Source organism: Myotis yumanensis, unplaced genomic scaffold, assembly GCF_028538775.1.
Source record: "Myotis yumanensis isolate MYYU_CA2020_CCGP unplaced genomic scaffold, mMyoYum1.0.hap1 SCAF_10, whole genome shotgun sequence".
NCBI lineage: Eukaryota > Metazoa > Chordata > Mammalia > Chiroptera > Vespertilionidae > Myotis > Myotis yumanensis.
Window position 1 is genome coordinate 77574767 of NW_027223761.1, and position 27165 is coordinate 77601931.

Sequence of the window (27165 nt, forward strand, 5' to 3'; positions counted from 1 at the left end):
GGAGGATGAAAACTTGTTATCTCAATGTCAATCATATGTGCATTCTTATCATACACTCCTCTCTTTTTTTATCATACACTTCTTAAATGTGCACTTTTTTCTTCTGATAACCGCCACGCCAAATACCTCCCATCATCCTGCCATAGACTTATTTTGTAGTCACTACTGTGGGCATGATGTTTTTATGATCTTATAAAAGTAAAACACTCTTGTTGAAAACCAAACCAACAAACAAAAAATAAAACTAGCTGCCTATGTAAGCATTTTTTTTTTTCCTAACTCTAGAACCCCTCTGTTTCCTTATAGTCTCTGTACTGGCAAAAAAGCAAAAACCAAAAGTCACTTTGCTAATTACCTTGCTAGCAAGGTAGTATGATTTAGCATATGTTCAAGAAAAAAAAATTGTCTAAAAAGCTTTGTTTCTACTAATTATTTCCAAGACTGTGATATTTACATTCTGCTTCTCAAAAGTTATGTTTTAGGTGCTATAATTACATTACATGAATTATTCTAATAGGGCTAATTATTCAGCACTGTTTAAGAAAGTTTTGTGCTGAAGTATGAGAAAGTCTCAAACAGATTAATGTGAAAAAGATGCTTTCAATTGACAGATGCTTTTTTTAAAGTTGCTTGGTTATACTTCTGAAAGAGGGACAAACTTTGGGCAGTCAGAACTCCAACTTTTACAGAAGAAATTATTTCATTAAAATAATGGTTGTACATTAAAGAAATACCCACATTCTCTGACAATTTATTTCAAGTTCTATTGCCCTAAGAGAGAGCCCACAGTTAAAGGCGGGTCCAAGACGTGCCAAGTCTCCTCCCTCCAATTTTCTTCCTCGTTCCTCCCTCTTCCTCTGACGGGCTGGCACGAATGAGCAGAGAGGAGTGTGATTCTCAATGCTTTTTGCATTCCTCGCTGCCTGCTGAGGAGGCTGTCGCTTTGACCACAGCCTCCTGAAAAGAAAGAGACCTGAAACCGTCCAGACCATTTCTTCGTCTAGGAAACGATTGAGGACAGGTAAGCAATAGCATTCCTCTTTCTTTGGAAACCCAAGCATGGCGATTAGGGGTAAATAAGCTAGAAAAGCGATTGAGAGAAATTTAAGTGTTCTGACATCGTTTTGATGGGCAGTCAATAACAACATAAGGAATATAGCAAAGCCAGAGTCGAAACTTTCTCTCTTTTAGCAAACAGTGGAGAGTACCACTTTAAAGCAAATATTCTCAAACTTTTTGGTCTCCTGATTTCTTTACATATCTATAAATTATTAAGGACCCTGAAGTATTTTTCTTTCTCTAGGTCATTTACTATATTACTGTCATTTACAGTATTTAAATTAAAACAGAAATTTTAAAAATAGTGACCTATTAATTTATTTTAAAATAACAAAAGGCCATCACATGTTAGCATAAATAACATTTTAAATTATAGATCACTAAAAAAAACTACTATAAAGAGTGACATTGTTTTTTATCTTTACAAATCTCTTTAATGTCTGCCTTCTCAGCTGCGTTCTCATCTGCTTCTGGTGCAATCTCTGTAATATCAGACAGAATGTAGCTTCTGGTAGACTCCATTGTATACTCCTGAGAGAATGGGGATGAAAAAGACAAATTACATGTTAGAATTACTATGGTAATAACTTTGACCTCATGAACCACCTGAGAGCTGCTGCTTTAGAATGACAACATAGATAAGCTTTTCTTTAAAGGGAGTCTCAGCTCCGAATCAATTATTTTAAAAGCAAACACAAAATTTGCCAAAGGTTGAGCATCTTGATGGAAGCTGCCCCAGCACCTTTAGGCTGGGCAACAGTTGGACAATATACAATTCCCCAGAAGAGGTTTATTTTACAGTAACAAAGGGGCTGAATAAATATCTATTTTGAGGTATGTATAACAAAAATTAGGACACCCTTTAAAATCCTCTTTTCTTTTTGCCTACATGCAGCTATTTCGGGTTCAAATTAATTTTCCTTTAAAATATCTTTTAAAATCTGATTTGTTCATATTATTCCTCCATGAATATTATGAATTCTTACTGGAATTTCTACATCAATTCTTATAGTAGCCTCATAACCTGTCTCTAATTTCTTTCAGAATGCACTCTCAGCTCAGTAACCTGCTTCCCTATTGCCTGCGAAATTAAATTTAAATGCTCTGCATGACTTCCAAAGCCCTCCATGATTTAACCCCACCCTACCCTGTATTCCCCGCAAGGCAGCCGGAGTGTCCTCTAGCATAAAAAGTATGGCCTCATTCAGTCCAGCACCACCACCACCACCACCACCACCACAACGTTGTTGTTTTAATTATCACATAAATGCTCTTCCATCAGTTTAACTTTTAAGCATCCTTTAAGATTAAATTCCATTTTCCTTTTCACACAAGGCCATTCGAACTATATCAGTTCCATTTTGGCTTTTAGACTGTATTTAGCAGTTAATTCTGTATCTCTTATCATTAATTCTTTACCTAAATCTTTACCGAGGTCTACTCCCACACCCACATACAGACATTAATAAGATGGCAAAATTTTCAAAGACAAAGTGATTTACAGAACTGAAAAGTTGGATTTTGAATCTTGTTGCTGGCAAGATGACTACACACCTGATTTCAGGGAATTTGTTAGGTAATATGCTCCTCATGTTATCCCATACTATTCCACAGCATTGGAACATTTTTACTTTTAATCTAATAGTATGTTTTTAAACTCCTACTAGCTTAACAATGATGGCCATATAATAAATATTCAATCAATACATGTTGTTTTAGAATTATAAGGAAGTGGTTATTAGGGCATTTGCCACAAATAAATGTTTGTTTGTTTTTTCCTTGAGACTTATGTAGAATCAGGAATTACAAAATACTGGAGCTGGAAAAAACCTTAGAGATTGACCACTCAACTCCCTGTTTATCCAAATGAGAAAACTGAGACCCTCCTCATTAAATGACTGGCCCCAGACAAGTTTGGAACACATTTGGCCTAATTTCCATCGTAATTTTTTACCATTTGCTAGAATCTAGCTCGTTTCCAAAGCTTGCATAACTAAAAGTGTTTTTGTTTCAAAGAACTAATTGTCGCTGCATCTTCCTGAGAAGATCTTTCTAAGATGGTTTATAACTTTTTTTTAAAAAAAGTCAATAATCTGAGTATCTTAGATGAAATATTTTTAAACATTTTTATCCAATGGAAACTATAATTTTTATAGCTTAGTTAAGAAAGCAAAGAAGCACAGATGAGAAAGGAAAAGGAAAGTTGGGGGAAGAGGATAGGAACACTATTCTTGTAATCATAGATGTATAAGATCTAACAAAAAGAGTGGCAAGAGAATAAAGAATTCAAAATAAACTCGCATGAAGTAAAGATTAACTAACTACCAGGGAACAAAAGAAGAGGAAGAACATTAGAGAAAGTATTCTATCTTAAAACCTGCTTTTAGACTTCCCCCATTTTCTTTTTCTCATTGGCTTTAAGATGGAGTGAAAGTTTTAAGACAGAAAAAATGTCTAGCCCTGGCCGGTGTGGCCAAGTTGGTTGTGTGTCATACCATGCTCTGAAAGGTTGCCAGTTCTATTCCAGATCAGGGCACATGCCTGCGTTGCGCCCAGTCAGGGGCCTGCAAGAGACAGCCAATCCATGTGATTTCACATCATGTTCCCCTCTCTTTCTCCCTCTTCTTTCCTCTCTCTAAAAATCAATAAAGAAAAAAATCGTAAAAAATAAAAATTCTACCAACCCTTTATCCATTGTTTTCATGGTGACAGGTTTTATCATAGCAAACATTTATTTACTGCATGTAAGTTCTTTTCTGGTGTTGAAGATTTTTTAAAAGAGAATAACTTGTTATCTTAAAGAAATTCAGGTTAAAGCTGGGCAGAACTATTTGTCATCAAAATAATCTTTTTTTAAAATTTATGAAAGGTCTTCTCCCTACTCTTTTTTTAAAAAATATATCTTATTGATTTTTTACAGAGAGGAAGGGAGAGGGATAGAGAGTTAGAAACATCAATGATAGAGAAACATCAATCATCTGGCCTCCTGCATGCCCCCCACTGGGGATGTGCCTGCAACCAAAGTACATGCCCTTGACCGGAATCGAACCTGGGACCCTTCAGTCAGCAGGCTGACGTTCTATCCACTGAGCCAAACCAGTTACGACCAAAATAATCTTAATTCAATGTAAGAGCTATTTCAGATGCCTGGAGGAGGGAGGATTGGGGAAGATGGGTACTGAGAAGAGAATGATTAGCTAGGAATGTAGGAGTTAGGGAAGTTTTCCTAGAGGAGATGTTTGAGCTGGGACTTAAAGGAAGAGGGCTTGACGGGGCGGCGGGGGGGGGGGGGGGGGGGGGGGGGGGCGGGAGGCAGGGATAACTCAGGCAACAGTATGTAGTGGGGGAGAGTCTGGAAGCAAGAAAACCAACAAGAGTAGTATTAAAATAGAAAGTTCAAGGAGTGTTGAGGGCTTGATTTAAAACAGTGCTGGTGTGGCCTGGCCGGTGTGGCTCAGTGGTTGAGCATCAACCTAAGAACCAAGAGGTCACGGTTTGATATCTGGGCAGGTCACATGCCCAGGTTGCAGGTTCGATCCCCAGTGTGGGGCATGTAGGAGGCAGCCAATCAATGTTTCTCTCTTATCATTGATATTTCTATCTCTCTCTATCTCCCTCTCCCTCCTTCTGTGAAATCAAAAAAATATATATTTTAAAAATTAAATAAATAAAACAAAACAGTGTGGATGGAGATGGAGGGGTGATACCAAATTATAAATCCATTTCTGAGTTATAACCTACAGTATTTATGAGACAGAGAAAAGTTTAGGCAGCTTAATGGTTGAGCATGGTAGACCCAGGCACCAAGAGGTCACCAATTCAATTCCCAGTCAGAGCACATGCCATGGTTGCAGGCTTGATCCCCAGTAGGGGGAGTGCAGGAGGCAGCCAATCAATGTTGATGTTTCTTTCTCATCAATGTTTCTATCTCTCTTCCTCTCACTTCCTCTCTCTCTAAAAAAAAGAAATATAAATATTTTTTTCAAAAAAGATTAGGCAAAGGAGTCAAGAAGGACTTCCAGGTTTAGTTTTGAACAGATCATTTGGACATGTTTGGGAAAGTAATTCATTAGTATATCTTACAGTTGGGACAATGCATCTGGAGCCAGAAATTGAAATTTGCAACTTATATATCCCCCAATAGCTACCACCCTCTCTCTTCACTTTATAGCCAAACTTCCTAAAAGAGTAGTTTGTATTCACTGTCTGTACTTTTTTCCCATCCCATTCTGTCCTAGATTTTTGTCAACCTGCCTTTTGTACCCTCACTTTCCCCAAACTGTTCTTTTCCCAAAATGTCCTAATTGTCAAACTCAATGAACAAGTTTAAACTTGTATCTAAATTATGGGCTTTGCAGTATCTGATTTCAAGCAGCGCCTCCCGGAAGCTCCTTTCTTCCTGGATTCCTATGACACTTCTCTCTTAGATTTGCAAAACTGAACGAATTATTTTCCACTCAAGCCTCTCTTTTATTCTTTTTCTTAGTTAATGAGGTAACACTCAACAAATTGCTCAAGTCAGAAACTTTAAAGTCATCTTCAGTTCCTCCTTCTTCCATTCGACCCACAACTGATCAGCTAAAAAAAATCCTGCTGTTAACCTCTCATGAGTCCATCCTCTTCCTTTCATCCCCCGCAGGTACTACCTTAGTTTAAAAAGGCTCATCAACTCTTACCTCAACTGTTAAAAATGCCTCTAAGGTTGTTTTCTGGCTTTTGTCCAGTCTTACCCATCAAATCCATTCTCTACACTGCTGCCAGATTATTGACTTTTTAAAACATACATCTGAACACATCTTTCTACTACTTGAAGGAAGGCAGTACTTTTTCAGAAAAAAAAATTGCAAATTCTTTAGTTTAGTTAAACAGGTCTCTATAATCTGACTCTCCCTTACAAGCTTTAGTCAAACCAAACTTCATTGCAAGTTGCATTTTATGTGACTTGAATTAGGCAGAATCAAACGAATGTAATATAAAAATAATAGTCTCGCACCGGCCAGTGTTACTCAGTTATTTGAACATTGTCCCATGCACGACAGGTCAAGAGATAGCCAGTTCAATTCCCAGTTAGGGCACATGCCAGGTTTTGGGCTTGATCCCCAGTAGGAGGTGTTTGGGAGGCAGCCTATCCATGTCTCTCTCATCAGTGTTTCTATATATATATATATTCCCCTCTCTCTCTCTCTCTCTCTCTCTCCCTCTCTCTCTCTCTCTCTCTCTCTCAGTAAAAACATATTTAAAAAATAATAATAATAGTCACACCCTGGCCAGTGTGGCTCAGTTGTTTGAGCATTGTCCCGTGTACAAGAGGTCAAGAGGTCGCCGGTTCAAGTCCAGTTCAAGTCCAGTCAGGGCATGTGTCCAGGTTTCCAGCTCAATCCCCAGTAAGGGGTGTCCAGGAAGCAGCCTGTCCATGTCTCCCTCATCAGTGTTTCTCTCTATATATTCCTCACCCTTTCTCTCTCTCTCCTTCAACTAAATAAAAACATGTTTTTAAAAATAATAATAGTCTCACCCTGGCCAATGTAGCTCAGTAGTTGGAGTGTTGGCGAGCACACCAAAGGGTCTCAGGCTCAATTCCCTGTCAAGGGAACTTACCTGGTTGCAAGTTTGAGCCCCAGCCTGGTCAGGGCATGTGAGGGAGGCAACCAATCAATGTGTTTCTCTCACATTGATGTTTCTTTCTCTCTCTCTCTCTGTCTCTCCCCTGCCTTTCCTCCCTCCCTCCCATTCTCTCTAAAAAGCAATGGAAAAAATGTCCTTGGGTTAGGATTGACAAAAATAGTAATAATAATAATAGTCTCACTTTATAGGCAAAGTGGAAATATGTGAGCTCCAAATTAGTTTATCTAAAATGACATAATCTCAAAATGGTAGCAAAGTGAGTTGTGCACTGTTAACACTACTGCCACATGGAAGTGTCTCTTATACCTGGTAAATTATCTGCTTCCATGTCAGTATTATGTAAGTGAGACTGTTCTTTATCTCAGACATTCTTGAGACATACAGCTATTGTTGTGCTATTATTTTTTTTAACATTCACTACTATTATCATTTAAAATATTTTTATATCTGATAATGTTGTTATCAGAGTGCTAAGGAGTATGATTACTGCTTGTGCTGAAAAACAAAGAAATAAAGTGGGACAAAATTTAGATGCAAGTAAACAATGTTAAAAAGTCTAAGTACCACCATGATAGCCTGTGTAGAGAGAGCACACTGCAAAACATTAGTAATAATGCTGAGAAAGATGAAGAAAGAAAGGAAGCAAGAGTCTACTTGGGTTGTTGTAGATTGATGGACTCCAAAGATACCTTCTCACATACTTTTATACTTATTCCCAAGGAAAAGTTCATCTTGAACTATGTGAGATCTTCAGAAATGCATTCTTCCTGTAAAATGTGACTGCATTTGCATTAATTGCAGGGGGAATGATGGGGCTCCAAACAAGCCATATTCTCTCAGCCTCCCTACTTCCTGGCTTTTGCTTACAGTCTTCTCTCTTTGTGGAATGCTCTCCCCAAGCCTTGAAAATGCCTGCCTCTCTTTCAAGGCAGCACAATCATCTTTTCCTCTAAGAAGCCTTCTTCAACACCACCAGGCAGAGAAGATCTCTTGTAAATCCAGTTATTACAACATTTATTATACTATTTTGTAATTAGTTTATATATTTGTCTCTCCCGCTAGATTCTGAGTAATCAAAGGGTAGGAATGAAGTTTCCTGCATGTGTGTTTGTCAGCTTTCTAGCCCCATGCCTAACACGTGGTGGATACTCAACAATTAATAGATGAATGAATTCAAAAATTGTGTAGTAGTATTATTATTTTTAAAGTATTTGTGTCCTTCTCTAAATCCATTTACTCACTGATTAACCAAAAAACTGTAGCAAACACTAGTAGTTTCATCCAATTTCTACGCATACTACTTAGTACTTTTTGGGTGAATTACTTTCATAAAAAATGTATGCATTACATATTAAAATTTGTAGAGAAGACCACCCTAGCCATTATCATATATATATGGCTAATATGCAAAATGTCCCCTCAGGAGTTCGACTGAGAGACCAGGAATTTGATTGCTCTCTATGACATGTGCTGACCACCAGGGGGCGGCACAGAACAAATGAAGGCCCCGGCCAGCAGCCAGCAGCTGGGAAAGGAAGGCCCCAGCCAGCAGCTGGAAGCCAGAAGGAAGGCCCCGGCCAGCATCCTGGTCACTAGCCAGGCCTAGGGACCCTACCCATGCACAAATTTTGTGCACCGAGCCTCTAGCATATATATGTGTGTGTGTGTGTATGTGTGTGTGTGTATAATATATCTACAATTTAATAACTACCCACACAATTTAATAACTATCCACACTTGTATGTGTATAAGAAACCACACCTAGATAAAACTGTTAAATAGTCACCAACTAGCAAGTATTTGGGATTATCTTAATTTGGATTAAGTTTTTGCAACTGGGTTTTAATTTCCTGATTCTTCTACCATGTATGTTTGGCCTTAGTAGACTATGCTAGAAAAAAAATCGAGTCAGTTCTCTACCTATGAGCATAGATTTATAAACACCCCTATACATATCAACAATAATTGTGACTCAACTACCTTCTTTGGACCCCCAACCATAACTGGTCTCAGGGACTCAAGATACTCCTAAACTCTAGAGTAGAGCGTTTTAATCACTTCTGTGGCAAAGATCTCCATAGGCAATCTGGTAAAATCTCTGGACCTCTTCTCGGGTAATGTTTTTACCTGCATGCAATTAAATATTTGGGATTGCCCTAGCCCCGTGGTCGACAAACCGCAGCTCACGAGCCACATGTGGCTCTTTGGCCCCTTCAGTGTGGCTCTTCCACAAAATACCACGTACGGGCGCTCACGTACAGTGCAATTGAAATTTCATGGCCCATGCACATAAGTTGGTATTTTGTGGAAGAGCCGGTATTTTGTGCAAGAGCCACACTGAAGGGGCCAAAGAGCTGCATGTGGCTTGTGAGCCGCGGTTTCCCGAGACGCAGTTTGGCAACCACTGCCCTAGCTGGTTTGGCTCGGTGGCTCAGTGGCTCGGTAGATAGAGCTTCGGCCTGCAGACTGAAAGGTCCGGGTTTGATTCTGGTCAAGAGCACATGCCCGGGCCCTGACAGGTTTAGCTCAGTGGATAGAGCATCAGCCTGTGGACTGAAGGGTCCCAGGTTCAATTCCAGTCAAGGGCATGTACCTTGGTTTTGGGCACATCCCCAGTAGGAGGTGTGCAGGAGGCAACTGATTGATGTTTCTCTCTCATCGATGTTTCTAACTATCTATCTTCCTTCCTCTCTGTAAAAAATCAATAAAATATATTGATTTTTATAAAAATAAAAAAAAAGAGCACATGCCTGGGTTGCAGGCTCAATTCCCAGTAGGGGAAGTGCAGGAGGCAGCCGATCAATGATTCTCATCATTGATGTTTCTCTCTCTCTCTCTCTCTCTCTCTCTCTCTCACTTCCTTCTCTCTGAAATCAATAAAAATATATTAAATAAATAATTAATTAAATACATACATACATACATACATACTTGGGATTATAAAGGAAACTCATTAAAATAGTGTCGAAAATTTTTTAACAAATTTTAATATAGTACATACGTGCTTCTTTATTAACACATATTAACACATTAAATAATAAGATCTGCCGGTGGGACTTATAACTTCCATATATTTCAAAGTAGTAATGAGTTTAAACCATATATTTCAAGATCTCTGCAACAATTACAACACAATAGGAAATCTGTATTTCTGTCAGTGACAGTTCCAATAATGCTGTGATTTGTCTCCCATAACGTAATGGAAGGAACTTCTAAATTTTGGCAATAGGCCATATAAACCTAAATTGGTGAAAATACAGAGTGGTGGGAGGAAACCAAGATGGCGGCATAGGTAAACACCGGAGTTTGCTGCCTCGAACAACCACTTTAAAAATACAACTAAAAGACGGAACGGACATCACCCAGAACCACAGGAAGGCTGGCTGAGGAGAGACTCTTCAACTAGAAGGAAAAACAACAGCATTACGAGGCCCAGAGGAGGCGCAGTGTGGAAAATTTAAAGGTACGGTGGTGCGGCGGTGAGCGCGCAAAGCGGGCTGGTGGCTGAGGGTGCAGTTGTCGTTTTCAATCAGGAGTGAGTCTCAGACTCTGGGCTACAGATCCGGGCGAGTCTCTAGGGACCCAGACTCAAATGGGAGAAGCGGGACTGTCTGGCTACGGTCCCTCCGAGGTTTGCAGCGGTTGTGGGGACAGAGAGGCAGAGCCCCTGGAGACGGACTGAGAGCAGCCATAGCTGCTCCCTCCCCCCGCCTTGTTGAGCCCGCCCCGCCCAGGCCCTGCGCAGAGCCATTTGCCGATCGCCTCAGGCAAAGGCTGGACTAGCGCCTTCCCAGAGGACTGAAGTTTTCCACAGAGCTGATTCCAACAGCCAGTCGGCCTGGTGGTCAAATCCCTCTAGTGTTAACTACAACAATTAAGGCTTGGCTAGAACAAGACTGCGCACAAAGACCACAAGGGGGTGCACCAAGAAAGCATAAAAGATGCGGAGACAAAAAAACATGACAGAAATGGAGGATATGGAGCTAAGAATCGCAATTTTGAGGGCTTGCTATAAACTTGAGCAGAGCCTCACGAAAACTAATGAGACCCTCGATGCTACGATAAAGAAATTAGAAAGTAAGCATACACGGACTGAAATAAAGAATATTATACCCAATAGCAGACCAGAGGAGCACAAGAACCAAACCAAAGATTTGACAAAAAACACCCAACTGGAAAAGCAAAATGAAAAAAGAATCCGAAAGTGTGAAGATAGTGTAAGGAGCCTCTGGGACAGTTTCAAGCGTACCAACATCAGAATAATAGGGGTGCCAGAAGATGAAAGACAGCAAGATATTGAAAACCTATTTCAAGAAATAATGGCAGAAAACTTCCCCCACCTGGTGAAAGAAATGGACTTACAGGTCCAAGAAGCGCAGAGAACCCCAAACAAAAGGAATCCAAAGAGGACCACACCAAGACACATCATAATTAAAATGCCAAGAGCAAAAGACAAAGAGAGAATCTTAAAAGCAGCAAGAGAAAGAGACTCAATTACCTACAAGGGAATACCCATACGACTGTCAGCTGATTTCTCAACAGAAACTTTGCAGGCCAGAAGGGAATGGCAAGAAATATTCAAAGTGCTGAATACCAAGAACCTACAACCAAGATTACTTTATCCAGCAAAGCTATCATTCAGAACTGAAGGTCAGATAAAGAGCTTCACAGACAAGGAAAAGCTAAAGGAGTTCATCACCACTAAACCAGTATTATACGAAATACTGAAAGGTATCCTTTAAGAAGAGCAAGAAGAAAAAGGTAAAGATACAAATTGTGAACAACAAACATGCATCTATCAACAAGTGAATCTAAGAATCAAGTGAATAAATAATCTGATGTACAGAATGAACTGGTGATTATAATGAATCAGGGACATAGAAAGGGAATGGACTGACTATTCTTGGGGGGGTAAGGGGAATGGGAGATTCGGGAAGAAACTGGACAAGAATCGTGCATCTATGGATGAGGACAGTGGGTGGGGAGTGAGGGCGGAGGGTGGGGCGGGAACTGGAAGGAGGGGAGTTATGGGGGGGGAAGAGGAACAAATGTAATCTGAAAATAAAAATTTAATAAAAAAAAAGAAAAAAGAAAAAATAAATAAAAGAAAAAAAAGAAAAGAAAATACAGAGTGGTGCAAAAGTAAATATACTTACAGTTGTGAGTATATGAGACACGGTTTATTCTTGTATTATTATTTATTAATTATTGTATTATTTTCCATACAAACAATGGTAAAACTAGTTTTTTTCCCATCCAACTTCACAGATTTCCCAGATTTAGAACCCCTGTTCCACAGACAAAGACCTGAAAATATACACACCATATTGGAGTAGGCTGGGGCAGGAGAGAAAAGCAAAATAAAATTTTTGACATTTTCATATCCTATATTATTTGATTTTTTTACAGAAAGATTGCATTTATGTATTACTTGTATAAAAAGCATAATATCCAGATTCCAGATAAAAAACTGCTACTGCTCAAGGAGGAAGAGGGCCGTCAGATGCCAGAGCTTTCAGCCTCCTCCCCCTCTGCCTCACTCCCAGGTGGAAACGCCATTTTCTCATTACCTCACCTTTAGCACTTGGATAAACTTTCAGTCTCTCAGGCACAGGAACCCACTGGTTGTAAGAAAGATAGAACCAATCTGTAGTTAAAGGAAAAGATTAGGTGTATTTCTGGCATCTTATATTTATATTGATAATATAATTCCGTTTCATAGTGGGACACTTAGCCACCCTTTGTAACATTGTTTAATGAGAAAAGTCTTTCTAGATTCCAAATATCTGATGGTTTGCAAAGAATGTGTGAACACGTGTATGCATAAGCAGAAGACTCCGGCATCTTTTAAATGTCCAGAGTGTTGATCAGCATACTGGGTGATACACTGACTTCTGAGCTTGGAGGTAGTACAAGGCAATAAGGAGTAAAAGATCCCTTTTGTGAAAAAGGAACAATCACTACCTTTTAACAAATGGCTCTTTGCTTTCATTAGGAATAAAGATGGCTGTTGAAGCAGTAGAAAACAATTGCCTCAATTTTGTGGAAATGAAATTTATTGACAACACACTTTATTTTGTAGGTAAGTCTAAAGCAATAGGCCAAATACAGGTTTCAGATCAATGTATTCAACTAGAAAAGGCATTGTGAGATGAACTATTAAGTGACTCCTTGCTGTCATCAAATTCCATTGTAATGCTAATGATGTACTTCTCTGGAAAAAGGAAAATTGGGCTTCTGGAAGTTAACCATAATATATCCATGGTCCCAGCACCTTGTCCACCACATGACCTGGCACTTCAGTTAAACAGTAGCCCATTTACAAGGTGAAAGCTAGTGCACATCATGATAATTCCACAAAATTGGGTACATTCAGGGAATACAATTTCCCTAAGCAAACTGGCAAATTATATAAGAGACTAGAGGCCCGGTGCACAAAAATTTGTGCACGGGGCGGGGGGGGGGGGGGTTCCCTCAGCCCACCCTGTGCCCTCTCGCAGTCTGGGACCCCTCAGGGGATGACCACCTACTGGCTTAGGCCCGCTCCCCGGGGGATTGGGCCTAAGATGGCAATCAGACATCCCTCTGGCAGCCCGGCAGCCCTCGGGGGATGTCCACTTGCCAGCGGGGCGCAGGCCTAAACTGCAGTCGGACATCCTTAGTGCTGCTGAGGAGGCAGGAGAGGCTCCCAACACCACCGCTGTACTGGCAGCCATCAGCCTGGCTTGTGGCTGAGCAGAGCTCCTCCCATGTGAGAGCGATCTGACCACCAGAGGGCAGCTCCTGCATTGAGAGTCTGCCCCCTGGTGGTCAGTGTGTGTCATAGTGACCAGTCATTCCCAGTCTTTCTGCTGTTAGGGTCAGTTTTCATATTACCCTTTTACTATATAGGATAAAGACCTGGTGCATGGGTGGGGGCCAGCTGGTTTGCCCTGAAGGGTGTCCCGGATCAGGGTGGGGGTCTCGCTTGGGTGCCTGGCCAGCCTGGATGAGGGGATGATGGCTGTTTGCAGCTGGTCGCACCCCCTTCAGGGTGGGGGTCTCCACTGGGTGCCTGGCCAGTCTGGGTGAGGGGCTGAGGGCCATTTTCAGGCTGGTGGGTGACTGAAGCTCCCAACCTCTCCTTTTTTTCTTTTTTTTTTTATTCTGGGATTTATTTACCTTCTATGGCTGTCACTGGAGCTGAGAGCCGGCTTTAGCTCTGAGGCTCAGCTCCAGCTCTGAGACCTCGGCTGCTGAAAGCAGGTATCTGGACTTTGTTTAGCTTCTATAATTGAAACACTGTTGCAACTCCAGTTCTGAGGCCCCGCTGGCTGAAAGCAGGTTTCTGGGGATTGTTTAGCTTCTATAATTGCAACATAGTTGCTTAGAGTGCAGCTCAGAGCTGGGCGGCGGCAGGCAGGGAACCTTGGCTTCCTCCATCACTGGAGCAAGCAAGCCTCCTGTTCGCTTCAGCTGCCTGGCTGCTGGCTGCCATCTTGGTTGGCAGTTAATTTGCATATCACCCTGATTAGCCCATGGGAAGCGTGTCAGAGGTACGGTTAATTACCATGTTTGTCTATTATTAGATAGGATACCGTAAATCTGTGAGTGAGCTGTACCATATAGCATAAATATATCTGGCAAATAAAAACAGATTCTTAAGATTAGTCTTCCATGGGCCATTTGGCTTCATTTGAAAGCTTTATAGAAAGTCCTGAGGCAACCTTCCACTGAACCAACAAATTTAAGAGTAAAATCTATCACTTTATAAAATTTCTTTTTAGTTACAAATTTACATTTACTAGTATAAACCCTGGATTTAGGTTTTATATCTAACTTACCAGAGAACACACTTAGTCTATCTAATGAGCTTTGTTTTATGGGACCTTGTGGATGATTATATAATACTAGAGGCCCAGTGCACGAAATTCATGCATGGGGGCTTAGGGGGGTCCCTCAGCCTTGCCTGCACCAGCTCCAATCTGGGACCCCTCGGGGGATGTCCAACTGCTGGTTTAGGCCTGATCCCAGGGATCAGGCCTAAACCAGCAGTCGGACATTCCTCTCACAATCCGGGACCACTGGCTCCTAACTGCTCACCTGCCTGCCTGCCTGATTGCCCCTAACTGCCCCCCCCCCCTGCCAGCCTGGTCACCCCCAACTGCCCCCCCTTGCCAGCCTGGTCGCCCCACGCAGCTTGCTGTTCAGTTGTTTGGTCATCCCTCACTAACCCCCCTGCCAGCCTTGTCGCCCCAGGGAGCCTGCTGGTCATTACTGTTACTGTGATGGTGTCCCAGACAATTTGCATATTCCTCTATTATTAGTATAGATTTCTGATAGGGCCAACAACAACAGTAAGATAGCAGTTAAATAATGGGGAGTGGCAGAAAAGAGTAACAAAAGGTAGGGTTAGAGGAGATTCTGAGTTGAAATATAGAATTTAACATTTTGTTTCTCTTTTTTCCCCTTTAGGTGAAAATGATGGTAAAGTATAAATTTATTTCTTTTTCTTTGCTAAAGTAAAAATAGCTACTTAAGCATCCCACAGACACATCCATATCACCATTCTTAGCTGAGAGAAACTAGTACCAATCTATTTGAGAAGCTAATCTTCCCTCAAAGCAATGTGGACCCAGTAGCACAGCCTTGGAATAAAGCTGTCCATAAAGGATACAAAAGAAAACCTCTAACAAAACTGCTTATTTACACTTTAGGCAATTCTTAGAATCTACAAAACAGACTTTGCCTGCTACACAGATTGTGAGATTAGCAAGAAGTCATGGATTCTCTAGAGGACATGGGAAAAGGAGATTTGAAGCCTGAAAATTGTAGTCCAAAATCAATAACATCTTTGTTCTTCAACCCTCTCTCTCAGAAATGCTTTGGGGAAAAGCCTGGGAGGCTCCCAGGGAAAAAATATTTTCAAAGCAGAGGAGATGGGGAAGGTGGGAGCAAGCAAGAACTATGAGGTGGAGCCATTAAGTCTTTGCAAGAAGTGGATGTACCCAGCCCTGTCCTTCTGGCATTCAGAGAGGATCATACCCTATCTGGTCTGTGAGCCTCTAACAGATGTCCAGATTGTTAAAGGTCATTAGTTTCTCATACTTTTCCTTAAAAATAGCACTTTCCACATTTTTAAGGTGATCATTACTGAACTATAAGTGAAAAAAGTAACTTAAAAATACTATTCCTTCATGTTTTTTTGTTTTCCAACTTCATTGAGATATAATGACATGTAATTCCTCATGTTTTTTAAAGATTGCCCTACTCTCCATTTATTAATTCAATATATATGGGGTAAAAGTAGGTTTACAGTTGTTCGTATGGAAAACAATACAATAATTAATAAATAATAACACAAAAATAAACTCTGTTTTGAGTACTCTCAATTGTAAATCTGCTTTTGCCACCCTGTGTTGACATCTGTATCTCAGGTACTGTTAGGCACTAGGATACAGTGGTAAGCAAATCACAGTTCTTTTAGAGAGAAACAGGCACTTAAGGAAGGCAATTGGAACATGGTATGTTAAGGCACAGGATGCTATGGGAACGTATAGAAAGGGCACCCATTTCAGTCCAGTATATTCTGGGAGGACACTTTGAAGGAGGGACATTTTTGAAGAGGGTATAGAAGTTAGCCAAGGGAAAGTATTCTGAGCATAGAGAAGACCACATGAAAGGCCAAGATATGAAAGAAAGCATAGCATGTACAAGGAATCAAGAGTACTTCAGAATGGGAGTAGGAGAATGATGAGAGAATGATAAATAGGATGCAGATCAAGAAGGTTCTCTTATTTCAAGATATGGAATTTGGGCCTTATCTTTGGGTAATGGGAATTCATTAAGCAACATATGCATGATGTAGAATGGAAATTGGTTTGCTGCAAAAAAAGATCCAAAAATATAGTGATAGAATAAGATAGAAAATATTTCTCTCAAAAATAAGTCCAAGTAGGCAGTTCAAGATTAAGGATGCAGCCGGATGTTATTGAGATCTTAAGATGTTTCTGTCTTGTTATTCCATTACTAGAGGCCCGGTGCACAAAAATTTGTGCACTCGCGGTGGGGGGGGGTCCCCCAGCCCGGCCTGTGCCCTCTCACAGTCTGGGACCCCCCGGGAGATAACGACCTGCTGGCTTAGGCCTGCTCCCGGGTGGCAGAGGGCAGGCCCAATCCCTAAGTGCAGCCTCTGGTCAGGCTCAGACCAGGGCCGATTGGGGAGTTGGGGCGCCGCCCCGTCATACACAGAGCAGGGCGGATCGGGAGGTTGCAATGCCACCCTCAGTCACGCTCAGGGTAGACTGATTGGGGGGTTGGGGCACCGCCCCCTGTTACACTCAAGGCAGGGTCGATGGGGAGGTTGCGGTGCCACCCCCGTCATGCACAGAGCAGGGCCGATCAGGGGGTTGGGGCGCTGCCCCCTGTCACTAACAGAGCAGGGTCCATCAGGGGGGTTGGGGCACTGCCCCCTGTCACTCACAGAGCAGGGCCCATCAGGGGGTTAAGGAGCTCCCCCCTGTCACTCACAGAGTAGGGCCGATAGGGGAGTTGGGGCACTGCCCCCTGTCACACACAGAGCAGGGCGGATCAGGGGGTTGGGGCGCTGCACCCTGTCACTCACAGAGTAGGGCCGATTGGGGAGTTGGGGCGCCGCCCCCTGTCACACACAGAGCAGGGCGGATCAGGGGGTTGGGGCGCTGCACCCTGTCACACTCAGGGCAGGGCCAATGGGGAGGTTATGGCTCTACCCTGTCACACACAGAGCAGGGCCCGTGGGGGGGGGGGAGGGAGTTGGGGCGCCACACCCTGTCACACACAGAGCAGGGCCGATCAGGGGGTTGGGGCACCGCCACTGTCACACTCAGGGCAGGGCCGATGGAGAGGTTATGGTTCTACCCTGTCACACACAGAGCAGGGCCGATCAGGGGGTTGGTGTGCTGCACCCTGTCACACACAGAGCCGCAGGGCAATCGGGGGATTGGGGAGCTCCCCCCCTATCAGGCACAGAGCAGGGCTGATCAGGGGGTTTGGGCACTGCCCCCTGTCACGCTGATCCCGGTGCTGGGAGGCACATTACCCTTTTACTATATAGGATAGAGGTCTGGTGCATGGGTGCGGGCCGGCTGGTTTGCCCTGAAGGGTGTCCTGGATCAGGGTGGGGGTCCCCACTGGGGTGCCTGGCCAGGCTGGCTGAGGGGCTGAGGGCTGTTTTCCCGCTGGCAGTTGACTAAAAGCTTCCAACAGCTCCTTGTTTTCTTTTTTTTTTTTTTTTATTCTGGGCCAGCTTTAGCTCTGAGGCCTCGCTGCTGAAAACATGGATACAATGTTGTGGTTCGGGGTTGACTGACAGCCGGTTTTGTTTAGCTTCTTATTTGCAACATAGTAATAGTTGCTTAGAGTTGCAGTTGAGAGTCCGGCAAGTGAGGCGGGGAACGTTGGAGTCTGCAGTTCCTGGAGGAAGCAAGCCTCCCTGTTCGCTTCAGTGCATGGCTGCCAGCCGCCATCTTGGCTGACAGTTAATTTGCATAAGGATACGCTGATTAGCCAATGGGAAGGGCAGCGGTCGTACGCCAATTACCATGTTTCTCTTTTATTAGTGTAGATGCCCTAGTTGTTTAATTCATTCACATACTTGAAAATCATCACCACACTTCCTGGGTCCATATCCCACCTAGCAAGAAAGGGTTCAAAATAAGAGGAAGATGGCCTATTCCTTTTAAAGGTTCTAGATGGAAGTCATACACATCAATTCTACTCATTTTCCATTGACTTTATTCTGAGTGGTCATGTGCCTCATTAAAATTCAGAGATAATTTTATCTAAAATTCAAAATTCCTTCTGGCTTCAGTATAAAGAGCTAGAGGCCCAGTGCATGAATTTGTACATGGGTGGTATGGGCCCCCATCGGGTTGGGCGGGTGGGGGGGAGGGGCCGTGGGCATTTGGCTGGTCCTGCCCCTGATCGGGGTGTTGGGGGCCAATCAGGGGCCGGGCCGGCAGGGGAACGGGGGCTGATCAGGGCCTGGATCAGGCTGGTTGGCTGCCACAGTGCACATCATAGCCACCGGTCATTCCAGTTGTACTGGTCGTTCCACCATTCTGGTCACTGGACTTCTATATATATAGATTGGTGTGGGGACAAAAAAGGGGGGGTGACAATTAAGAAGCTATTGTCCTTGTAAAAAATGATGGGGACATGGATTAGGCAGGGATAACAGGGTGCCGATAAAAAGCAATGAATGGATTTTATAAATACTTGGAAGAATCCAAGTATTTTGAGGTTAGCCTAGGAAGGGGATAGAGAGAAAGATGGTGCCTATATTTTCTCACTTAGGAAATTTGTACTATTAGTGAAATAGGAAGCACAAGGGGAAGAGCAGGGTAAAGTGGTATGCAGAGCAAAGAGGAGATGATGAATTTAGTTTTGTATCTTGTCTGTGGGACATCCTAGTGGACATGTCCAGCAGATTCTTGGACATAATAGTTCCAGGCTCAGGATGAAAATTTGGGCTGGAGATAAACCTAAAGGAGGCTTATACATAGAAATGACAGCTAAAACTATAGGAATAAAAAGACAAAACAGAGGAAATGTGTGAAGTGAGAAAGTAAAAGCCAAGGACTAAGTCAGGGGAATACCTATGTTTGAGGATGCAGTAGAAAGGGAACCTAATAAACAAAGGAGTAACCAAAGAGGAAGAAGAAAAACCAAGAGAATGCCACAGAATCCCAGGAGAGATTTTCAAGATGGAGGTAACAGTCACTGTGTTGAATTTTACAGCCTTGAAAACCAAGGGTAGGAAAGCATTTATTACATTTAGCAACAGGGAGTTTGGTGATCTCGCTGAAAGAAGTTTGGTGGAGAAATAGAGGCAGAGAGAGATTGCAATGAATGGAAAGTAAGGGAATGACACAGTTCTTACCAGAAACTCCACTATTAAAAGAAGAAACAAGGCTAGCTACTGAATAGGATATGATTGATGGAGGAGTTTTAAATCTCAAAATGAAAAGAGTTTTGTGGGTTTTTTAATTATAAAAATAATGTGTTTATTATAAATGATTCAATTAAAAAAGAAAAACATGAAAAAACCTAGGAATACTAATAATCAATATCATTTGGTGTATTATTTCTGTACTTCTTTAAATATATGTGAGTAAGAGTAGGTTTACAGTTGTGAGCATGTGCAGCACATCTTATTATTATATTATTATGTATTATTGTATTATTTGTATTACAACTGTAAACCTACTTTTGCCCACATGTATGTGTGTGTGTGTGTGTGTGTGTATGTGTGTTTGTGTGTGTGTGTGTAATACTATACCTAAGTTTCTTTTTCTAGTTTAATACACATGGACATCCTTCCATGGCAAAGAATAATTACAGTTATATTAAATTCATGATATTCCAAAATTTATTTGCTCAGTCCCCAATTGATGGATATTTAAATTGTATCCAGTGCTCCCATAAGCATTATAGCAGAGAAATATTTACACATTTTTCTGATTGTTTCTTTAGGAAAAAAACAAGGAAATAGAATTGCTGGGTTGATGTAGAAGAGGGGATGATTGGTAAATCAAGGTTTCAGGAGAATATACTCAGAGCACAGGTAGGGTTAGCCTTGGATATCAGAAGGGGCACCATTTCTACATTTTCCTTGGGACAAGAGGGATAAGGAAATGACAGGCGGTGCCACAGTTAAATTTGTAAGTGGAGTAGCAGGAAATCATTTATTGAAAGTGAAAGCAGAGATGATGATGTCGAGATCCTGAGGAGGGTAAGGAAGATCTGAAATGATAGCTATGGATTATGAAAGAGGGTGCTGAACTGTTAAAAAAAAAAAAAGTACTGACAATTTATATGCTTGCAATGGCACCAGTTTGTGCATTTGTACAATTACCAGTGACACTCAGCAGGTTTGGAGTTTTGTGGCAGAAAGACAAATGAACAAATGAGTTCGGGATTGGAAAGGCTGGCAAAGGGTAGACAAAATGATGAACCATAAGGTCCAGACTGCATAGAAAATGAAAGGAAGACAGGAAGGTTAGGGAGAGAGGAAATGCCTATTTTAAAATCAGGAGGGCTCAGTGAAGCGGAGGAAAAGTATGAAACAGCTAGGATAGGAGATTGTGGTCAGAAAGCAGAGCGTTTGAGTTTAACATTTCAGAGGTAGAGTAGTTCTGGGTGATAAGAAGAAGCAGCGTTGTCTTTGGAAGTGGATAAAAAAACATTGTGCAACTTTATCTTAGCTGCTTCTGTAGCAGAAGATTGTGATTAGTAGCTATTGAAAACTGAAATATATAGTATGCTTGTTTGTAAATTTTGAAAAAAAAACAACCTTATTTTTAATGCAATTTAATGTCCATCCTAGAAAACCTGGAATCAGACTACTTTGGCAGGATTGGACATAGATTGTCAATCATACGAAATCTGAACAACCAAGTTCTCCTCGTTGACCGAAGCCATGCTGTGTTTGAAGATATGACTGATTCTGAGTGTGAAGGTATTTTAAAAATATATTTACAAACATAGAAATGATAAGCTACTTCTTATTCCCTTTTACTGCCTACTTTTTTCTATTGTAGACCTAGTCCTTAAATGAAAAGTAATAGCAATAGTAATTATTTCACTTACAAGAAACTTTCTAGAGTATCCAAATATTGTAGTTGAGATGAAAAATTGATACAATAAAGATATTGCCAGAGGTTGGGAGGAGGACGAAGAGGTTAAAGGGGATCAAATATGTGCTGATGGAAAACCAGGTTTCCGGTGGTGGGCACACAGCAGAGTATACAGACATTGTACCCTAAAATTGTACAACTGAAATTTATATAATGTTATTAATCAATGTTACCCCAATAAATTTAATTTAAAATTTTTTAAGATATATCTAGGGGTCACGTTACTCTGGGCCTACATTTGGATCATGAGTTCCTTCATCGCAACTGCATGAACTGTATAAGATTTCTATAGAGTTGGATCCTTCATACCTACTGACTATAGCTGAAATTGCTGATAGCATTTTCAAAACTCAAAATTCAAAATAAATATCAAGCATTTCAAATAAGTCTGTCTCCCATCAGAAATTTAGAGTGCTTAGGAAATGAATAAGTTTACTGTGCTTTCCAAGGTATAAATTCCAAATATCAAAGTTTAGGCAGAGTTGAAACAGTGAATGTGCACCCTTGAAAAATCCTGAATTTTTACCTTAACAGGTAGATTTTTAATATTGTATTTAGCATTTAAAAGTTAAAGACAGCCCTACTGGCGTGGCTCAGTGGTTTAGGATTGACCTGTGAACCAGGAGGTCTTCATTCGATTCTGGTCATGGCATATGCCCAGGTTGTGGGTTTGACCTCCAGTGGGGGGCGTGCAGGAGGCAGCTGATCAATGAATCCCTTCATCATTGATGTTTCTATCTCTCCCTTCTTCTCTGAAATCAATAAAAATACATTTTTTGAAAAGTAAAAGTTTAAGACAATCTTTCAGAATTCAGAATATCTCTTAAACACTCAAAATGTTACTGCTTTTGTGTGTGATACATATTTGAATGTGTTTTAAAGAATGTCTGAGCAACTGGGTATCATCTCCACTAATTGGCTGAATCACAGTGTATGGGATGTGTAATGGGCCTATTAAGGATTATCCTTTGGCTAATTTCTATAAATATTGATTTGCAAAAATTCTTCTAACTAGTGTTCTCATTTGTTAATATTGATTTCAGAAAATGCATCCCAGACTAAAATTATAATATATACGTATAAAGATAGCTACCCTAGAGGCATGGCAGTAACCCTCTCTGTGAAGTGTCCAGAAATGTTTACTCTCTCCTGTATGAACAAAAATATTTCCTTTAAGGTAAGACTAAACCTATATTTTATTTATATATATATGGAAATTTAGAAAACCTAAATATCCTCAGTCCAACTTTTTATCTAGAACAAGAATGGCAGGAGCAGAGAACCATTAAAATAGTTCAACTCTATAACCCATCATGCTTTTTCTAAGTCTGCCATAGGGAGGAAGGGGTACAACACTTGTTTCATAGCCTGGGTCTTCTGAATAATCTAGCTAAAGGTAAATAATAATATAGAAGACATACATGAATTATTATATTTATTTGAGAATTGCATGACTTTCCAAAATGTCTTGTTAAATGGAATGAAGCCAATTATCCTTCTGTAAGCCTTCTATGTACTTTGTGAATTATGATGATAATATTTTAATCCTAATTGTTTTTTATTCTAAATTCCTTATGGTTGAAAGTATTACATATGTCTCCTTTTTCCCCCCATTGACCTCTATCCGGCCGCTCCCCCCACTCCCGCCCCCAGCACATGTCCCTGCCCCCCTACTGTCTGTATCCATCGGTTATGCTTATATGCATGCATACAAGTCCTTTGGCTGATCTCTTACCCCCTCTCCCACCCTCCCCTGCCTTCCCGCTGAGGCTCAACAGTCTGTTCAATGCTTCTATGTCTCTGGATCTATTTTAGTTCATCAGTTTATTCTGTTCATTATATTCCACAAATGCGTGAGATCATGTGGTATTTATCTTTCTCCGACTGGCTTATTTTGCTTAGCATATGCTCTCCAGGTCCATCCATGCTGATGCAAATGGTAAGAGTTCCTTCTTTTTTACAGCAGCATAGTGTTCCATTGTGTAGATGTACCACCGTTTTTTAATCCACTCATCTGTTGATGGGCACTTAGGCTGTTTCCAAATCTTTGCTATTATAAATTGTGCTGCTATGAACATAGGGGTGCATATATCCTTTCTGATTGGTGTTTCTGATTTCTTCTGATATATTCCTAGCAGTGAGATCACTGGGTCAAATTGGAGTTCCATTTTTAATTTTTTGAGAAAACTCCATACTGTTTCCCACAGTGGCTGCACCAGTCTGCATTCCCACCAGCAGTGCAGGAGGGTTCCTTTTTCTCCACACCCTCACCAGCACTTGTCATTTGTTGATTTGTTGATGATAGCCATTCTGACAGGTGTGAGAAACCTAATTGTTTTATTCCTGCATCCTTCAGCTTTCAGTTGACATATGTTATTTTTAATGTAAAGCTAAGTGAATAAAATTAACAAGATTAGCTGTGAAAGCAATGGTATAATGTATCTCAAAGCCAAGTATAAATTATTTCTGGCCACTGCTTTTTTTCTCTATTCTCCATTTTTTTTTTTTTCTCTTGAAGAGTTTCTGATTGGGGGTTTGCCACTAAAATACTTGAGCAATGGGAACTGAAGTTTAGAATATGACCTAGTGGACATGTTGAGGGGCAACTTGGAAGGAAGGAAAAAGCCACTCTAAAACATAATCCAAGTAAAATCAGTGTGTGTGCCACAAATACAACCTCCAAACAAATCCCTTAACCATCCCCTTCCAACCCGAGGGCCACCCTTTTGGGTGGCAATTTAGACTTCCCATTCTCGGGCCTGACAGCAGGAAGCTTAGTTATCATAATGGCTTTAGAGGCCTGGGATGGACAAGGTGGATGGAGAGGATTAAGCGTGTTGTTATCTAGCAACAAAATCAGAAGGGAAGGAGGGAGGTGGCCAAGCTCAAGCTATGTGGGGTAAAGAAAAACTAATTCAGTTGCAGAAGCAGATTCAGAAACTGGGATAAGCCTAAACTCTAAGTGGATTATTATTGAGAGAAACTGGGGAGTGTTGAAAAGGGTGGAAATAATGCTTGGCAAAAGAAAAGAGAAGGGAAGGGAAGGGAAAGGAAGGGAAGGGAAGGGAAGGGAAGGGAAGGGAAGGGAAGGGAAGGGAAGGGAAGGGAAGGGAAGGGAAGGGAAGGGAAGGGAAGGGAAGGGAAAGGAAGGATGCTTGGTATACACTAGGAATTGGAGCAAATCAGATTTAGGGGATCCTGAAACTTATACAATTTGGGCAGGCCTTTTAATGAAAGAGAATATAAAATTACCAAAAGCATCAAGTCTATTTAGAATAAGAAAAGAGGGGGCCTTAGAAGAGATCTGTGCAAGTGGAGGGCTCTGACATTTAAGCTTCATAGCAAATCTGCTTCTGAAGGAACTCATTAAATATTAGTTAGAGGGAGGGAGAAAGAGAGGGTGAGAGGAAGGAGGAAGGAAGAAGGAAGGAAGGAAGGAAGGAAGGAAGGAAGGAAGGAAGGAAGGAAGGAAGGAAGGAAGGATCGATCTTAGCAGTGATTATAAATATAGACTATGTTCTACTAGACACAACTTGTTGCCATTATGTGCTCACCTTTCTGTGTTGGTTACTAGCTATAAAGTCCTAGTGCTTATGGATACCTGCTGCCTTTGGGTAAGAACCTTCATGACACCAAGAGGAATTTGTTCAAGAAGTTACTATCAGTGCCTGTTTCTTGTATAGACATTTGGGCAGTCAGGATTCTCTCAAATGTGCTAATGCACTTGGGAAAGGGCAAACACACACACACATACACCCAAAAAAATAGATGTTAGCTCAGGCTTAACTTTCTCTGGGTCTAGATTCAACCCCTACTGATGTAAACAATCCCATAGGTCCTTGGAGCACTCAAGTTTCATTATGTAGAACTGTTTCCATATCCACTTGCTGTGCACCTTCCCTATGATGGCTATGAATAATCAACACCAAAACCAAGGAGAGCTACTGCCCAAGGATTTCCTTGCCCCTGTTCTGAAATGTCACATTGAACTATGATTAGAGATCACCTGTTCTACCTATCCATACTCCCACTTTCAACCACAACTTTCCATGCCAGGTTTGAACTAACAGGTTCATCTCCTTCTAATATTTCTAGAGCTTTTGAAGTTTTGGCTAAGGATTATTTCTCACTTGTACATTAGAGTAACTTAGTCCCAAATTCATTCCCCATTTTAAGGTCTCTTCCTAAATTCTGTAGTCAGCTACAGAAATATATGTCAGTGGGAGAACTGGTTTAAACTGTCAACAATTTAGGACCCCCTCTTATTGATAAAGGACAAAGTTAAGAGTTATGTCTATAAATTCCGTAATTGGTTTAAAAGTTGGGAGGTAACCAAACTTCTTTCGGGCTTCTTAGAAAGATGCTGGAATGTTATTTTGGGTCTGGAGCTTTCTCTGTCAGTCCTTAGTTAGGATCATGAGAATTTTTGTTGCCGTGGGGTTAAAATTAAGTTCAAATATCTACAGTTCTGGGATTAACATGGAAAGAACCTTAGGTGGTCCTCAAAATTTCTAGTTCATCTTGAAAAGTAGGTATGGTCAACAAACCAGACCTAGCTGGTTTAGCTCAGTGGATAGAGCATTGGCCTGCAGCCTGAAGGATCCCAGGTTTGGTTCTGGTCAAGGTCAAAGGCACATACCTGGGTTTCGGGCTCAATCCCCAGTAGGGGTGTGCAGGAAGCAGCCAATCAGTGATTCTCTCCCATCATTGACATTTCTATCTCTCCATCTCTCTTCCTCTCTGAAATCAATAAAGATATATTTTAAAAATTAAAAGTAAATAAAATAAAATAAACCAATAAAATATATTTTTTAACAAAAAGAAAGTAGGAGATGAGGCCCAGAAATCAGGATTTTAAAAAGATTCCCAGGTGATTCTAATGTGCAGCCAAGGTTGAGAACCACTGAACTAGAGCTAGGCTAGGCTAGGCTATGGCTGGAGGTCATCAATGTCTTTAGCTCTGAATGGTTGGAAAAGACCGGAAATTACATTAGCCCATAAAAGGTGGTGGTCTTTGCTAGAAATCAACTCCATCTTGAGCAATGGGAGAAAGAGAAGAAAGCTATATGATTAATAAATTGGGAAAAACTAGAGAGCTAGACCTGAATGTGCATTCCATGGTGGGAACAGCCAAAATGGACAAGGAGAATAGGAAACCAGAATTCAGAGGAAGAGGAGATCAGTGTTCCTATATGCTGAGATTTGTTTTTAATCTTAACTTGTGAAAATAAAAACTTCTTTAGTTCTGTGCAATAATATACTTTAAAATAAACTGCACATATTCTGATTATTCGTGCCCTAAAAAATTAATATTTTTTTCTCTATAGAAAATGAGTCCTCCTGCTGATATCAATGATGAAAAAAGTGACATCATATTCTTTATGAGAAGTGTTCCAGGATCTAACAATAAGATGAAATTTGAGTCTTCATTGTATGAAGGATATTTTCTAGCTTGTAAAAAGGAGGAGGATCTTTTTAAACTCGTTTTGAAAGAAAGGGACATAAATTGGGATGACTCTGTAATGTTCACTATTGACTACAAAGAGCTAAATATTAAAATTTCATAGTTTGAACTTTCTGAGTTTTGTCTTCCAGAAAAGTTAAGTTTGACTCTATAATTGTAATGATGAAATAAAATGAATAATGATCTCAAAAGATACCATTAAGAAATGAATAGTAAGCTTTCACAAAATTCAAGTGACGCCCTTTTATGCAGATGAATAAATCATTTGTATAATGTAAAAAGATGCATAGTTTGAAAACATATTCTACATTGTTGACATTGGAACATAGATTATACTCAATAAAAGTGTTTTGAATCTTT

General features: G+C 40.9%; 1 protein-coding gene and 1 long non-coding RNA gene across 4 annotated transcripts; one reads left to right on the top strand and one right to left on the bottom strand.

The window, feature by feature from the left end:
- Positions 1-867: 867 nt before the first annotated feature.
- Positions 868-27165, top strand: IL18 (interleukin 18). 3 transcript variants are annotated; one of them, XM_070426041.1, is made up of 6 exons: positions 868-1021; positions 12680-12766; positions 15139-15150; positions 21032-21163; positions 22385-22518; positions 26669-27165. In XM_070426041.1, exons 2-6 carry the CDS (start codon positions 12688-12690, stop codon positions 26906-26908), a joined length of 597 nt encoding a protein of 198 aa, XP_070282142.1. In that variant the 5' UTR covers positions 868-1021; positions 12680-12687; the 3' UTR covers positions 26909-27165. The 3 variants fall into 3 exon arrangements, with proteins under 3 accessions (XP_070282142.1, XP_070282143.1, XP_070282140.1); XM_070426042.1 differs by lacking the exon at positions 15139-15150; XM_070426039.1 differs by lacking the exons at positions 868-1021; positions 12680-12766; positions 15139-15150 and adding an exon at positions 15246-15753.
- LOC139018308 (uncharacterized) lies at positions 1458-3683 on the bottom strand. Its single transcript, XR_011472905.1, has 2 exons — positions 3555-3683; positions 1458-1590 (listed from the first exon to the last, which is right to left on the bottom strand). It is a non-coding gene; the product is annotated as an uncharacterized lncRNA (long non-coding RNA).